The following is a 15,939-nucleotide window of genomic DNA, read 5'->3' as shown; positions in this document are numbered from 1 at the left end:
TTTGTAAAAATGATTTTTGAAAAAATGTGAGTAGTTTCTAAAAAATCACCCTTTTAGATTCATTTGAACTTGTATAAAATTAAAACTATTTTTCGCATTGAGCTCAAATTTGGAGGACTTATTCTTCATAATATGACCTATGGATTGACACTAAATATGTTCTTTTACATTCATGTTTACTCATTTTTTAAAATACTGATTGACAAAAAAAAGCAGACATTTCGAAATCCTTCACTTTTTAGTAAATCCTACATGAACAAAAACACTAAGGAAAATGTAAAATATCAATGCCCATTATATTTAAAAAATCAAATATGTAAAATAAAATACATTAAACAAAATTTTATATACTATTTTTCTATTTAGAAATATCTTATTTGTAATAAACCATTCGATAAACTGCCTTGTAAAGCTGCAGATTTGTTTCTCCTAGAAACAATAGTACACTTTTCTTATAGTTTTTGATGTGCTGAGTTAGAATCCGAAGTCAAAAAAAATTCTATTACGTCAGGATTTTTAGATATTCACAAAATCAAGTTTTTTTTTTTTTTAAATCTCAAAAAAAAAAACTACTATATCTCAAAAACCAGAGCTGACCGAATTTTTTTGAGTTCGGATTCAAAATCAGCACACTAAAGTCCACTTTTGTTCTAGGGAAAAAGATATACCTATTAACTTTTAGAGATCAGTTTCTTATTGGTAAGATATGCCCAAAACCTACTAAACTTACTTAAATTAAGATATCTCGGAGAAGAAAAGAGATATTGAGAAGATTGAAATTTAATTTGAAAGAAAAAAATAAGCTCTTTCATAAACCGTACCTAACAATTTTCGTTGAAAAAAATTACATTAAACCAAAATGTTTCTTCGAAAACAGCAAAAAAAAATGGGATTTACTAACGGGAATATCTAAAAAAACGTGACGTGCTAGGTCAATTCTGACTTCGGATTCGGAATCAGCATATAAAAATCCTTTAGAAAAGTATAGTTTTATTTAAAGGAAGATTTCCTTGCAGACCAATGTAATATGCCAAGTGTAACTGGAACTAGTATTTGTAACCGTTTAGTGCATTATGTTATTATGCACATGATTCATTTTGATAAAAAGAAATCCATTGCACTCAATTCTAGTTTCTCGAATATCCCGTATTTCGGTTTTAACGCGATCCTATTTTCCCCTTACTAATTCAGGGATCTATTCAAATATGAAAATTGAAGAGTTGAAGACGGTTGGGGGAATTTCCAAAAGGTTTCTTTGATTTCGTGTTGAACAAGTTATAAGGGAACCATCGATGTAAGGAATAAATACCTATTCATCAGCAACACCTTCATCTGACACTGGCGTACTTCTGCATGTGGCGGCGTTGTCCACTATCACCATCACACTTCACATCCCCATTTGGTGTGTAAAGTAAACTTTTGATCTTTTCACTTAAACAACAAATAACTCAGCGATGGAAAAAATGTTTTAAGCGAGTTTATAAGATTAAAAATAATAGCAAATTTGAAAAAAGAAACCAAAAATTATCACTTACGAATAATGATTTTTTTTTTCGATAATAGTTCTTAATTTTCGCACTTCATATTGAAGTTCAATACGTATTACAAAAACAAAGAAATCACACATACTCCATCTAAATATTGAAGACAAACACTTCCTACGCAACGTCCAATGCACTGGATTTTTGTGTTTGTGAGCTGTAGCGTGCGTGTCGCGTCGCCTGTCGCCCGTCGGTCGGCGTAACTTTTATTTACTTCGCAATGAGTTAGTTCAAGTATCCAAAATTTTATATTTCCATCATGGCTTCATTTTGGTATACCTACTCAGTACTCAATATCATATTAAGAGAGAGATAAAATGAAACCACTCTTAAAGCCAATTCCTGAATCCATAGTTCGTTGTATTTTCAATTATGTAATAATTAATACCTTCTTGTGGATACCTACTTCGCTAAAATGGAAATCGTTGTTATATAATTTGTTATACCAAAAGAGATCGTTCTAATACACGATCGTTCCATATGATCCATCTTTAGAATTGGAAGAAAATGGAAGAGAAAAAGATCGGTATTGCGCATGTCAAATCTTACACATCTTAACTTTCTTGAGCTTCATTATAAAAATTTGAAGCAAACGACAAAAAAAGTGTCATCTTGATGGTGTTACTCTTTTAGTTCATAGAAGAAATCGAACCTTAATCTAATATAGGGTTGTCATGCAAAATTCATTAGTTTATTTGATGAAGCTTTTGTTATAAGGTACCTACAAGATATTTTATTGTTCTTTCTGTGAACGATCGTTTGTGGCGGTTCTTTTCGTGTAAAAATACATTCGACTACTTGTATGAGCTATATCAACTTTAGTATTTCGAGTCCTGGGGCTACTTTGCTCCACTTGTCAGAGTTTTGAAAAATTTTACCTGCCATACCTTTTTTTAAAAATCTGATTTTCAACCAAACAACTTATTTAATTTCAACGAAATTGTTCATACGAAATCATATATTTATATAAATTTTGAAAAAAAAATAACAATCTTTTGGATTACAAAAAAAATTGATATTAATTTTTTTTTGTTTCGGTGTTGATTAGTAGGGTAGAGTTGCCTAATTCCGGCCGTCTCCAGTAGCCGGCCATCTTTTAGAGAAATTGTTATAACTAGTGATTTCGTAGGATTTATTCCAAATTTTTGCTCTTATGCTGTTCCCCTCCTAAAATAAAAATATTCTTATTATTCTTGTTATTAAGTTTTCTTAGAAAAATAACTTTTTGTGAAGTGATCCAATCGGGTATGGTTTTTTGTAATTTTACTGCCGAAACCTACTATCGTAATTAGTGTTTTGTGGAAACAATTTCCGAGCTAATGCTTTGAAATGTTGTTTTTCTCATTAAATATATATTATTCTTCAAATAAAATAGGTTTTAAATAGGAAAAAGATGTGAATTTTGGTAATTTTAAGGCGGCCTGTATTCAGCCCCCTTTTATTGATAAAAGTTTAAAAAATGGTCGAAAATAAATACATTTTTGAATCATTTGATGTTATAACTTATTAACAATCAAAATTGTTTCTAAATTCTTAAAACACAAAAATTTAAACAAAAAAATTCAATTTATTTAAGCTTGACCTAATAAATTCAGTGGCCGGAAATGGGACACTAGATGTTTGAAAATAGGAAACAAAGGCCGTATTTAGGAGAATCGGACTTTTTTATACAAAAACTTAAATAAAATATTTTTGGGAAATATTATTAACTTTTTTTTTTAACCTTACCGAAAAATTAATGTTGATATTTGACGTTTCTGTGCTTTATTTTATGAGACAAAATCCTTAAGGGGCCGGCTACTAGCAACTCCACCCTAAGTGCTCTATAATAACATACCAATTTTACTACTACTTTTTAAAAAATGTTTTATAAATAAAAAGTTTTTAAAAACGGCTCTAACATTTGTGATGTGTTTTTTTCTTAAAATGCATCATAATAAAAAAAATTAAATTTCATACTTGTTTTAGATGTCAATTTCATTAAAGATGTTATTTATTACTTTGAATTACAGATTTTATTTTTTTTTTTCATCAAACACATTTCGATAAAGAATATGAATACAAAAAAAACTTGAAAAACTATATAAAACTTATTTTTGAAGGTAGGCACCGTTAGATTTTAATTTTATTAAATTTCATTTTCGCATTTAAGAAATCTGATAAAACTAAAAGACTATTTCCGCACTCTCTATTATCGAAATCTCAAGTCTGATTGTAGTTTCGAGATCGATTTTCTTACGAATCCCAAACATTCCCTTTAGTTCCTTCATAATTATATCTCCAGTAAAGAGGTTACTTTTCTCTTCAAACTTATTATACAATACCTAGAACTTTTGAGAAAGGAGGGAGTTCTGTTCTGAACTACACTCTTTATTTTTTCAAAGTGTTTCAATTTTCCAATGGGTTCCCATTCGAATTTGCTGGGAGCAGCTTAAAGTTTTAAATGAATTTCAGTTGATTCGATCAATCAGAGTTAATAAGTCTTGTTTGCCTTCCTTTAAAAAGTGTGAAAAAAAGTGTGAAAAAAAGTGTTGAAAAAAAATAAAAAATATAAAATACAAAAGTGCTTAAACATTGTGTAGACCTTTTCCTAAGAAAATCAAATTTTTCCAAAGTGGTAAGTGACATTATTCTTACTTAAATTAAATTTGTATCAAGTCAATTTAGAAGAGTTTTGCAATTTGTTCAAATGTACCTATATGATCATCCCTTAACGGGTTAATTTGCTATCAATTATTTGAAATTGAAAATAATTCAAAGAAAACCATCAAATTAAATCCTACCAATCACAGGTGACTCATAACCTGTGAGGCTTTAACTAACCATTACAATTTCCATTTGGTCATGAAGTGTAATTGGTTTCTGAAACTTGAATCCTTTTAATTAGATTCGGTTTCGCATGGAAAGAAATATGAAGAAAACGTGCTTTTTCTAAAAATTGAAAGTCATTCCAAGAAAGATATTTGATCTTATAGCATAGATGACTCATATGTGAACTTGTAATATGCATATACACATCCAGTTGGCCATAAAACATAAACCGTCTCGAAGTAATTAAATTCGGTAAACAGAGAAAGGAACGAGATCAATAATTAATTTCCGGATATTGATTTGTTTATTTCTTGAAAGAAAAATAGTGGTGAACAAAGATTTAAAATATCCGTTTTCATAAAAATAAACAAATCGAAACTATTTTATTTGAAAGAATGTTTATTGTAAACAAGCATGAGAAGCCATTTTAAAGATAAAAAAAAAAAAAAAAAAACTTAGGGGCTCTGGGGTTGTATGGAATTGAATTGTACCAGCAATAGAAATATACATATACATTTCAAAAGGTGGTATGACCAAATTTTTGTTGAATTTTTGAAATATTTGAGCGAAACAAAGAAATCTATAACAACAAATGAATTAAGAACTTTAAAAAAGATTGGAATTATTATAAATATATAGCCAATTCAGCAACCTCCTGGAATTTTTTAGATTTTAAATATGAATAGAGCTTAAAGAGACCTTTATTTTGATGTATCACTCGATGGATTTGGAGAACTTTTTTCAAAATACAATTTTTTAGGCAAGGGGTTAACCTTGATTTTTTCTCGAAAATCCTTAAAAAAATATATTTGTAATTTTTTTACATAAATGAATAGGCCTATTCACTGTGAGCTCATATCTGTTAACCAAATCTTGTTTCGAGACCTTGATCCGAAAATATCTGCTTCCAAATGTAAAAAAAAAAAAAAAAATATTTCGATTGCAAATAATTCAGCAACCAGACGTCCAAGAAACTTTTGGTTTTCGGTTATGAATAATGCTTAAAGAGGCCTTTCTTTTGATGTAAAAATACCTTGATTTTTTCTCGAAATTTTTTTTAACATAAATGGATAGGTCTTTTCATTGTGAGCTCATATCTGTTAACCAAAACATTTTTCGAGACCTTGATCCGAAAATATCTGCTTCCAAATGTAAGAAAAAAAAATATTTCAATTGCAAATAATTCAGCAACCAAATGTCCAAGAAACTTTTGGTTTTCGGTTGTGAATAGAGCTTAAAGAGACCTTTCTTTTGATGTATGACCCAATGGATTTGGAGAACTTTGTTGAAAATACAATTTTTCTAGGCAAGGGGTTAACCTTGATTTTTTCTCGAAAATCCTTAAAAAATAAATTTGTAATTTTTGTACATAAATGGATAGGCCTCCTCCTTGTGAGCCCATATCTGTTAACCAAATCTTGTTTCGAGACCTTGATCAGAAAATATCTCCTTCCAAATGTAAGGAAAAAAAATAAAAATATTTCGATTGCAAATAATTCAGCAACCAGACGTCCAAAAAACTTTTGGTTTTCGCTTATGAATAGAGCTCAAAGAGGCCTTTCTTTTGATGTATCACTCGATGAATTTTTTAAAAATACAAATTTTTTAGGCAAGGGGTTAACCTTGATTTTTTCTCGAAAATCCTTAAAAAATAAATTTGTAATTTTTTTACATAAATCGATAGGCCTATTCATTGTGAGCTCATATCTGTTAACCAAATCTTGTTTCGAGACCTTGATCCGAAAATATCTGTTTCCAAAAGAAAAAAAAAAAGAAAAATATTTCAATTGCAAATAATTCAGCAACCAGACGTCTAAAAAACTTTTGGTTTTCGGTTATGAATAGAGCTTAAAGAGGCCTTTCTTTTGATGTATCACTCGATGAATTTTTTAAAAATACAAATTTTTTAGGCAAGGGGTTAACCTTGATTTTTTCTCGAAAATCCTTAAAAAATAAATTTGTAATTTTTTTACATAAATCGATAGGCCTATTCATTGTGAGCTCATATCTGTTAACCAAATCTTGTTTCGAGACCTTGATCCGAAAATATCTGTTTCCAAAAGAAAAAAAAAAAGAAAAATATTTCAATTGCAAATAATTCAGCAACCAGACGTCTAAAAAACTTTTGGTTTTCGGTTATGAATAGAGCTTAAAGAGGCCTTTCTTTTGATGTATCACTCGATGGATTACGAGAACTTTTTTGAAAATACAATTTTTTTTAGGCAAGGGGTTAACCTTGATTTTTTCTCGAAAATCCTTAAAAAATAAATTTGCAATTTTTTTACATAAATCGATAGGCCTATTCATTGTGAGCTCATATCTGTTAACCAAATCTTGTTTCGAGACCTTGATCCGAAAATATCTGTTTCCAAAAGAAAAAAAAAAGAAAAATATTTCAATTGCAAATAATTCAGCAACCAGACGTCCAAAAAACTTTTGGTTTTCGGTTATGAATGGAGCTTAAAGAGACCTTTCTTTTGATCTATCACTCGATACAATTTACAATCAAAAACCCAATCTTTCCTATTTAAATCATATGGGAAATACAATTTTTTTAGGCAAGGGGTTAACCTTGATTTTTTCTCGAAAATCCTTATAAAATAAATTTGTAATTTTTTTACATAAATGGATAGGCCTATTCATTGTGAGCTCATATCTGTTAACCAAATCTTGTTTCGAGACCTTGATCCGAAAATATCTGTTTCCAAAAGAAAAAAAAAAGAAAAATATTTCAATTGCAAATAATTCAGCAACCAGACGTCCAAAAAACTTTTGGTTTTCGGTTATGAATGGAGCTTAGAGAGACCTTTCTTTTGATCTATCACTCGATACAATTTACAATCAAAAACCCAATCTTTCCTATTTAAATCATATGGGAAATACAATTTTTTTAGGCAAGGGGTTAACCTTGATTTTTTCTCGAAAATCCTTATAAAATAAATTTGTAATTTTTTTACATAAATGGATAGGCCTATTCATTGTGAGCTCATATCTGTTAACCAAATCTTGTTTCGAGACCTTGATCCGAAAATATCTGTTTCCAAAAGAAAAAAAAAAGAAAAATATTTCAATTGCAAATAATTCAGCAACCAGACGTCCAAAAAACTTTTGGTTTTCGGTTATGAATGGAGCTTAAAGAGACCTTTCTTTTGATCTATCACTCGATACAATTTACAATCAAAAACCCAATCTTTCCTATTTAAATCATATGGGAAATACAATTTTTTTAGGCAAGGGGTTAACCTTGATTTTTTCTCGAAAATCCTTATAAAATAAATTTGTAATTTTTTTACATAAATGGATAGGCCTATTCATTGTGAGCTCATATCTGTTAACCAAATCTTGTTTCGAGACCTTGATCCGAAAATATCTGTTTCCAAAAGAAAAAAAAAAGAAAAATATTTCAATTGCAAATAATTCAGCAACCAGACGTCCAAAAAACTTTTGGTTTTCGGTTATGAATGGAGCTTAAAGAGACCTTTCTTTTGATCTATCACTCGATACAATTTACAATCAAAAACCCAATCTTTCCTATTTAAATCATATGGGAAATACAATTTTTTTAGGCAAGGGGTTAACCTTGATTTTTTCTCGAAAATCCTTATAAAATAAATTTGTAATTTTTTTACATAAATGGATAGGCCTATTCATTGTGAGCTCATATCTGTTAACCAAATCTTGTTTCGAGACCTTGATCCGAAAATATCTGTTTCCAAAAGAAAAAAAAAAGAAAAATATTTCAATTGCAAATAATTCAGCAACCAGACGTCCAAAAAACTTTTGGTTTTCGGTTATGAATGGAGCTTAGAGAGACCTTTCTTTTGATCTATCACTCGATACAATTTACAATCAAAAACCCAATCTTTCCTATTTAAATCATATGGGAAATACAATTTTTTTAGGCAAGGGGTTAACCTTGATTTTTTCTCGAAAATCCTTATAAAATAAATTTGTAATTTTTTTACATAAATGGATAGGCCTATTCATTGTGAGCTCATATCTGTTAACCAAATCTTGTTTCGAGACCTTGATCCAAAAATATCTGCTTCCGAATCTAAGAAAAAAAATATTTTGGTTGCAAATAATTCAGCCAGCAGACGTCCAAGAATCTTTTGGTTTTCGGTTATAAATAGAGCTTAAAGAGGCCTTTCTTGATGTATCACTCGATGCATTTGGTTGGAGAACTTTTTTGAAAATACAATTTTTCTAAGCAAGGGGTTAACCTTGATTTTTTCTCGAAAATCCTTATAAAATAAATTTGTAATTTTTTTACATAAATGGATAGGCCTATTCATTGTGAGCTCATATCTGTTAACCAAATCTTGTTTCGAGACATTGATCCGAAAATATCAGCTTCCAAATGTATAAGAAAAAAGAAATATACTCATAAAACGTTCAGTATATTCTGCTAATATTTTTTTCAACTTTTTGCTTCAGAAAACAGCTTTGAAACTAGTCTCATTCCCATCCTAAGACAATCATTATTTTAGAATCGCAACAAAATAACGTATACCTACTTATTCCCATTTCACACAACACGACACCGGGAACCGGGTAAAATGCTACAAAATGAATCCAAGCAACCGACTAACCGGCCATTAATCCGGTTTTCGGTTGCGTGTGAAATGGCCCTTAGTCTGTAGTCAGAAGATTTTGTTTGCATCTTTTGCAGTAGTTCATCAAAATACTCTTTTGTACATCTCCATCTCCATCCCTATCCGAATCGCTCTTTTATCTGAATATACAAAATACCTACAAAATGATTAACTTTTCTCTTGACACTAATACAAAAGTATTTTGCATTAAGTTCGTTCATATTTCAGCTTCTATAGATCTTGTACTCAACTTACTCTTTATTTTTCAAAGTGTTTCATTTTTCCAATGGGTTCCCATTCCAATTCAATGGGGAGCAGCTTAAACTTTTGAATGAATTTCAGTTGATTCGATCAATCCAAAAAGATAAGTCTTGTCCTCCCTTCCGTTTGAAAAGTGTAAAAATTTTTTTTTTAAACATAGTGTTGTGCTTAAAGATTGAAGTGTGTTTTGTGATCAAACATTTTTTCTTAGAAAAATCAAATACATATTTCCAAAGTGGTAAGTGAAAATATACTTACTTAAATTAAATTTGTATCAAGTCAAGTTAGAAGAGTTTTGCAATTCGTTCAAATGTACCTATATGATCATCCCTTATTTTGCTATCAATTATTTGAAATTGTAAAGAATTCAAAGAAAACCATTAAATTGAATCCTACAGATCACAGGTGACTCATAACCTGTGAGGCTTTAACTAACTATTACGATTTCCATTAAGTGTAATTGGTTTCTGAAACTTGAATCCTTTCAATTAGATTCGGTTTCGCATGGATGGAAATATAAAGAAAACGTGCTTTTTCTAAAAATTGAAAATCGTGCCAATAAAGATATTTGATCTTATAGATGACTCATATGGGAACTAGCAAAACATATGCATATACAAAATACAGATCCAGTTGGCCATAAAATATAAAGCGTCTCGAAGTAATTAAATTCGGAATGTTCGAGAACAAAAATCAATTCCCGGATATTCATTTATTTATTTCTTGAAAGAAAAATAGGTATATCTTCATAAAATAGTGGTGGACAAAGATTTTCAATATCCGTTTTCATAAAAATGTTTATAAAAGTGACATAAACAAATCGATACTTTTTTTTTATTAGAATGAGCGTTTATTGTATACAATCATGAGAGCTGATTTAAGAATCCATGTGATTTTTTTTAATTATTTTTTTTGTTTTGGTTTTCTTTTGAGAATACGATTTCTTGTCATTTTTAAATTTAAATAAAATAATTGGATTTTAACAAAATTAAACAACACTAAATTTTTATGTGTTTTGGCTATTTTAATTTTTTTTTTTTATTAAAATATTACTTTTTGTGGCGGTTGAATTAGATTATGACATCCTGTAAGAACAAACTTTACTAACTATTTTACAAAATTTATTTTTGTATGTAAATACTTATGAAGTTCGGGTTTTTGTCTTCAAATTTATAACCTTCGTTGAAAAAGGTCTAAATCTCTTCTTTCTGCATTGAAAAAAATCACTTAAATAAGTGTAATATTCACATCGATAAAATTTTGATAAGATTTTTCAATACAAAAAAAAAGGTTACTCATACACCACAGTGACTTACTAGGTTACACAAAAACACGAATCTAATTGATGAAAAAATTATATTTCCAGTTGACTTTTGTAAACATTTATTCATTTGTAATTTTAAACAAGTGGTGTCAAGATTTTGGAGCCTTTAAATATTTAAGTTACAAAGAAAATTACATTTACACTGATTCAAAAAAAAAAAAAAAATATTTTTTTTTCGTTCATAGTTATATCGAAAATATTGTTGGAAACGACTAAAAAAATACTGTAAGAGTTACAGCCTTAATATTAATAATAAGTACTGCCGCATCGCAAATTTCTATTTTTCATATGATTTACATAGGAAAGGTTGTGTATTTGAGTTTGGAATTTTAAAACTTTTTAATGGTTCATCAAAAAGGTTTGAATGAATCATTTTCTTATATAAAATTTAACGCTCAACAAAAACGCTTTTATGAAATTAAAAAAAAAAAAGGACTCAAAAATTGAAAAAGTAAATAATTCGAATTTATTGAAAAATACTTATTTGATAGTATTAAGAGTTTGACAGTTAAACAAACCGAAAAACAACATACGAGTATTATACAAAAATTCGAATTTTTTTTTTTTTTTTTTTTTTTGAATTATTATTTTGAAAAACCTAATATTTTCGTCGAAAAATATGGAAAAAATGAAGAAAGAACTACATTTTATATTTTAAAGTTGAAAAACTTCGAAACGGGGTGGTTTTTCAAAAAAATTAATATAACCTTTTTTGTAGAGTGTTCAATTTTATACAAGAAAATGATTTTGATGAACCATTAACAAGTTATAAAATTCCAAACTCAAAAACCCATTCTTTCCTATTTAAATCATATGGGAAACATGAAATATTTTTCGTCGTTTCCAACAATATTTTCGATATAACTATGAACGAAAAAAAAAATAATTTTTTTTGAATCAGTAGTTCAGTTAGTAGTAGTTATTACGAACTTAACTATTTTGAAAGAAATTTAAAGTTTCGAAGAAAAATCAATTTTTTGAAGAAAATTAAGTTTTCGAAGAAAAATTTGGATCTAATGATATTTAAAAAAAGGGAAATTTTTGAAAAATAAAACAAATTTTCGAAGACTCAGGAATTTGTAAAAAAAAATTCAATTTTTAGGGAAAAATCATTTTTCTTGGATATAAATTAAATTGACGAAAAAAAATGATTTTTTTAAAGAAAAATACATTTTTTTGATTATTTGATGACATTAAAAAAACTAAACTTTTGAAGAAAATGAAAATATTGCAAAAAATTTAATTAAAAGCACGAGTACAAAATCACATTTTGCACAATCGCACCTAGAGTCATATAGTTTTTTATAAAAAATTTACTTTTTCATATAACTCGCGTATGTTTGGCTGGAATTAAAAATTGATCGAACAAGGTCCAAAAAACCCTACAAGAAACTTCAACCGCTTAGAGGCTCGGGTTAGAATTAAATTTCCAATAATATAAGCCCTTGGGAGCATACAAATTCTAAATATTTTAAAATAACGAGCACCCTATTGTACACCAGCAACACACATCATGATGCGCCATATTTTTTAGTTACGAAAAAATACCTGCAGTTTTTGTCTAATTCAATAAATCAAAACACTATTTTGATCGTAATTCGTAAACAAATATTCTTTCAGAGGCGCATACAAACAGACGAGCAGGCAGACAGACAGAATTGCAAAACTCTGTACATATATGCTTTTATGTTATCGTTCCGTTTTTGTCTGAACCACGAATCTGCAGAGCAATATTTTGATTGAACGGAAATCAAGTTACATATCTTTAAGACACCCATTTATTTATATTTCAATTCCTACTGAGCGTTTCAGAGTTATCTGAAAGAGAAAATAAAATCTTTAAAAAAAATGTACTTTTCACGCAGAAACGAGACGATACAATTTAAATGCTTTTCCACTTTCAAGCTTTCAGAGCAAGTACCTACATTTATGAACATCCGATTCAGTAGAACATTCTGTCTTTTATTTCTGTATTTTCGATATGTTCATTTCAAAATTTCTTCTAAATTAAACTCCAATTGCAGGTATTATTGATAGACGATAGAAATGGAAGACAACAATGAATTTTGTATCGGATGTTTCATGGATCCTTGTACATGTTCAATTCATGGAAAACCTCAATCGACAAGTTCATGTAGCTCTCAAACCAATAAGAGACATGTTGATGCAGGTGGTGATTCTGGTGATTCTGGTGCTTCATTAACAAAGATAACTCGTAGCGTCGGAAGTCAAAATGAGAAGCCAACGACTTCAGGCCAGATGGGTGGCGATACTCGTCAGATATCAAACGATCCAAAATACCCAATAGAAGAAGTGTTTAAGGAAGTTCAAGAGTTCATTCTCAATCACCCGGGTTACCATTATTTAAGAATGGCCTTAAAAGACGAGCTTCAATGTACTGCACCGGAGAACTGGGAGTTGGTCTACAACAAGTTCGTAGACCACATAAAAACAATTGGCGGCTCACTAAACGCAAAGAGCACACAAAATGAAACAAAAAGTGTGAATAAGAAGACTACAACTGCTTCTTCCAATGTACAGAAACTCATTTATGAACCACTTCTTTACAAGATCCATCAATCTCAATCTAAAGAAAATAAAAGTATTTTACCCTCCACTTCTTTACAAGATCAATCTCTTTTAAAGAAGAGTTGTGAAGTTCAAAAAGCGGAGAGTGATTCTCCCTCAGTTTTGACTACGGCCCCAGTATCTCGTCACCAAGTTGTTATTACAAATGTTCAGCAGATAGACAACAATCTCAGACGGAATACCGAACGTTCAGACATTGAGAAGACTCTAAATGATACGGTCAGTTCAGCAGCAGTCATTCCAACTACTTCAAGCCATGAAAAAACTTCTAAAACTGTATCTCATCAGCAAGTTGTTACTACAAATGTTCAGCAGAGAGAATATAATCTCAGACGGAACACCGAACGTCCAGACATTGAGAAGAACCGAAATATTACGGTCAGTTCAGCAGCTACTTCGAGAATGCTAATTCCTGCTGCAGACATTCCAACTACTTCAAACCAAGGAAACGTACCTCATCAGCAAGTAGTTGCTACAAAAGTTCAAGACATAGAAAACAATGTCAGACGAAACACCGAACGTTCAGACATTGAGAAGAATAGAAATATTATGATCAGTTCAACAGCTACTTCGCAAACACTTAATCCAAGTAGCCAAGGAGTAACTTTCGCAGACACAACTCGTCACGGCTTACAGATCATTCCATTTAATTCAAATCAAGGAATTAATACCGGTTATTTTGCGCTCCCGGTAGCTCATCAGCAAGTTGTTACAACAGTTGAGCAGATTGATAACAATGTCACACGAAATACTGAGCGTTCAGAGATTGAACAAAATCGAAATATTATGATCAGTTCAATAGCTGTTCCGCGAACACTTAATCCAAGTAGCCAAGTAGTAACTTTCGCAGACACAACTCGTCACGGCTTACAGATCATTCCATCTAATGCAAATCAAGGAATTAATACCGGCTATTTTGCGCCCCCGGTAGCTCATCAGCAAGTTGTTACAACAGTTGAGCAAATTGATAACAATATCACACGAAATACTGAGCGTTCAGACATTGAACAGAATCGAAATGTTATGGTCAGTTCAACAGCTACCTCGCGAACACTTAATCCTAGTAGCCAAGTAGTAACTTTCGCAGACACAACTCGTCACGGCTTACAGATCATTCCATCTAATTCAAATCAAGGAATTAATACCGGTTATTTTGCGCCCCCGGTAGCTCATCAGCAAGTTGTTACAACAGTTCAGCAGATTGATAACAACTTCACACGAAATACTGAACGTTCAGAGATTGAACAAAATCGAAATATTATAGCTGTTCCGCGAACACTTAATCCAAATAGCCAAGGAGTAACTTTCGCAGACACAACTCGTCACCCACCGCCGAATGCTATGGCTGTCGCAGCCGTTCCACCTACTCCAAGAACAGCTATTGACTTCCTTTATAATTCTGGGGCAAATCATGATCATATAATTAATATTATTCCAAACGCTCAAGGATCTTTTACTATGAGCTGTCAAGAATGCACTTTTTCTCATTCTGTAAAAATAGAACCTGTTTCTAACATAGAAGATGCAAATGAAGCTGACGATGAAGACGATGAAGACGATGAAGACGATGAAGACGAGGAAGACGAGGAAGAACAATCAGAAAATAACGAAGAAATTGTGCAACAAGATACGGAAACTATTCAACAATCAAGTTTGAATTCATCAAATAATCACCCAATACAAAATCCAGTAAACAGTAATTCTCAGTATCCCCGGGATAATCCTAATATCAATTCAGTGCGTCAGCCTTACCAACCACCACCCGGTTCTTTCGATGCTCCGCAAAATTACTCCTCAAATCGCTCCAGCTATCAAACTCATCAACATTTCTCAACCTCTTCAATTCCCCCTTATGCTCAAAACCAACCTTGCGTGCCCCCTTCGAATTACAGAGATATGCAACATGATCAACAACATCCTCATCAAGCTTATCCATCCTGGCAGGCTCAATCAACTTCCAGAGATTATTCAAATAACATGATGCCAGAGAATCACTATTCTTCCACAAATAATCAACGTATGCAACAAATGTATTCAGATCGACCCACTTTCAGACAAATGGATAGTGTTGGTGAGCAATACCAATCATTGCCCCCTTTCGAAACAATTCGCCAATATCCAATGTCAGACAGGCAGCATAATTATCATCCATACCAATCGCAACAAAATCGCCAAAACATAATGTCAGACAGGCAGCATTATAATAATCAACCATACCAATCGCAACAATATCGCCAAACCATAATGTCAGACAGGCAGAATAATAATTATTATCATCCATACCAACCACAACAAGGAAACCTCAGAGCTCTTCCCGATCGCCATCAATCATCACAGCCAACGCACAATATGGCAGGCTTTCAAAATCCAACTGTTCCAAGCCAATCGATTTCTATCATACAACTGCAAAAAATTTTCGAAGATTTTATCTTTGCATTGCAGAATAATCATATTATAATATAATATGATATATTATAACTATCTTGTTTGTCTTGTTTCTTTAATTCATTAAAAAGTTAAACTTAATTTTTTCAATTAACATACAATATTTTATGTATTTTATTTTTGATGTTTTATAATAATCTCAAAAAAGAAAATAATCACATAATTGTATTACAGTTATTATATTGAAAACTAAAAAGTGATATCCACATTTTCCACAATATACTTTTGTGCAATTTTTATAATTATTTAAGTCATGTTTTTTTAAATTCAATACAAATTTAAACTTAATTTTGTAATCAACATATAATATTTTATTTTTGATGTTTTATAATAATCTCAAAAAAGAAAATAATGATATAATACAGTTATTATA

At 30.5% G+C, this 15,939-nt stretch overlaps 1 protein-coding gene across 2 annotated transcripts; it reads left to right on the top strand.

Annotated features, from left to right (window-relative positions):
• Positions 1-4,013: 4,013 nt before the first annotated feature.
• LOC129920642 (putative uncharacterized protein DDB_G0282129) lies at positions 4,014-15,656 on the top strand. 2 transcript variants are annotated; one of them, XM_056002080.1, is made up of 3 exons: positions 4,014-4,158; positions 12,557-15,313; positions 15,377-15,656. In XM_056002080.1, the coding sequence occupies exons 2-3, from the start codon at positions 12,579-12,581 to the stop codon at positions 15,582-15,584; spliced, it is 2,943 nt and encodes a 980-aa protein (XP_055858055.1). In that variant the 5' UTR covers positions 4,014-4,158; positions 12,557-12,578; the 3' UTR covers positions 15,585-15,656. The 2 variants fall into 2 exon arrangements, with proteins under 2 accessions (XP_055858055.1, XP_055858056.1); XM_056002081.1 differs by lacking the exon at positions 4,014-4,158 and adding an exon at positions 9,318-9,446.
• The last annotated feature ends 283 nt before the right edge of the window (positions 15,657-15,939 follow it).

The sequence above is a fragment of the Episyrphus balteatus genome, chromosome X, assembly GCF_945859705.1.
Source record: "Episyrphus balteatus chromosome X, idEpiBalt1.1, whole genome shotgun sequence".
Classification (NCBI taxonomy): domain Eukaryota; kingdom Metazoa; phylum Arthropoda; class Insecta; order Diptera; family Syrphidae; genus Episyrphus; species Episyrphus balteatus.
Note: the sequence above shows the minus strand (reverse complement) of the source record. Positions and strands in the feature narration are given on the sequence as shown.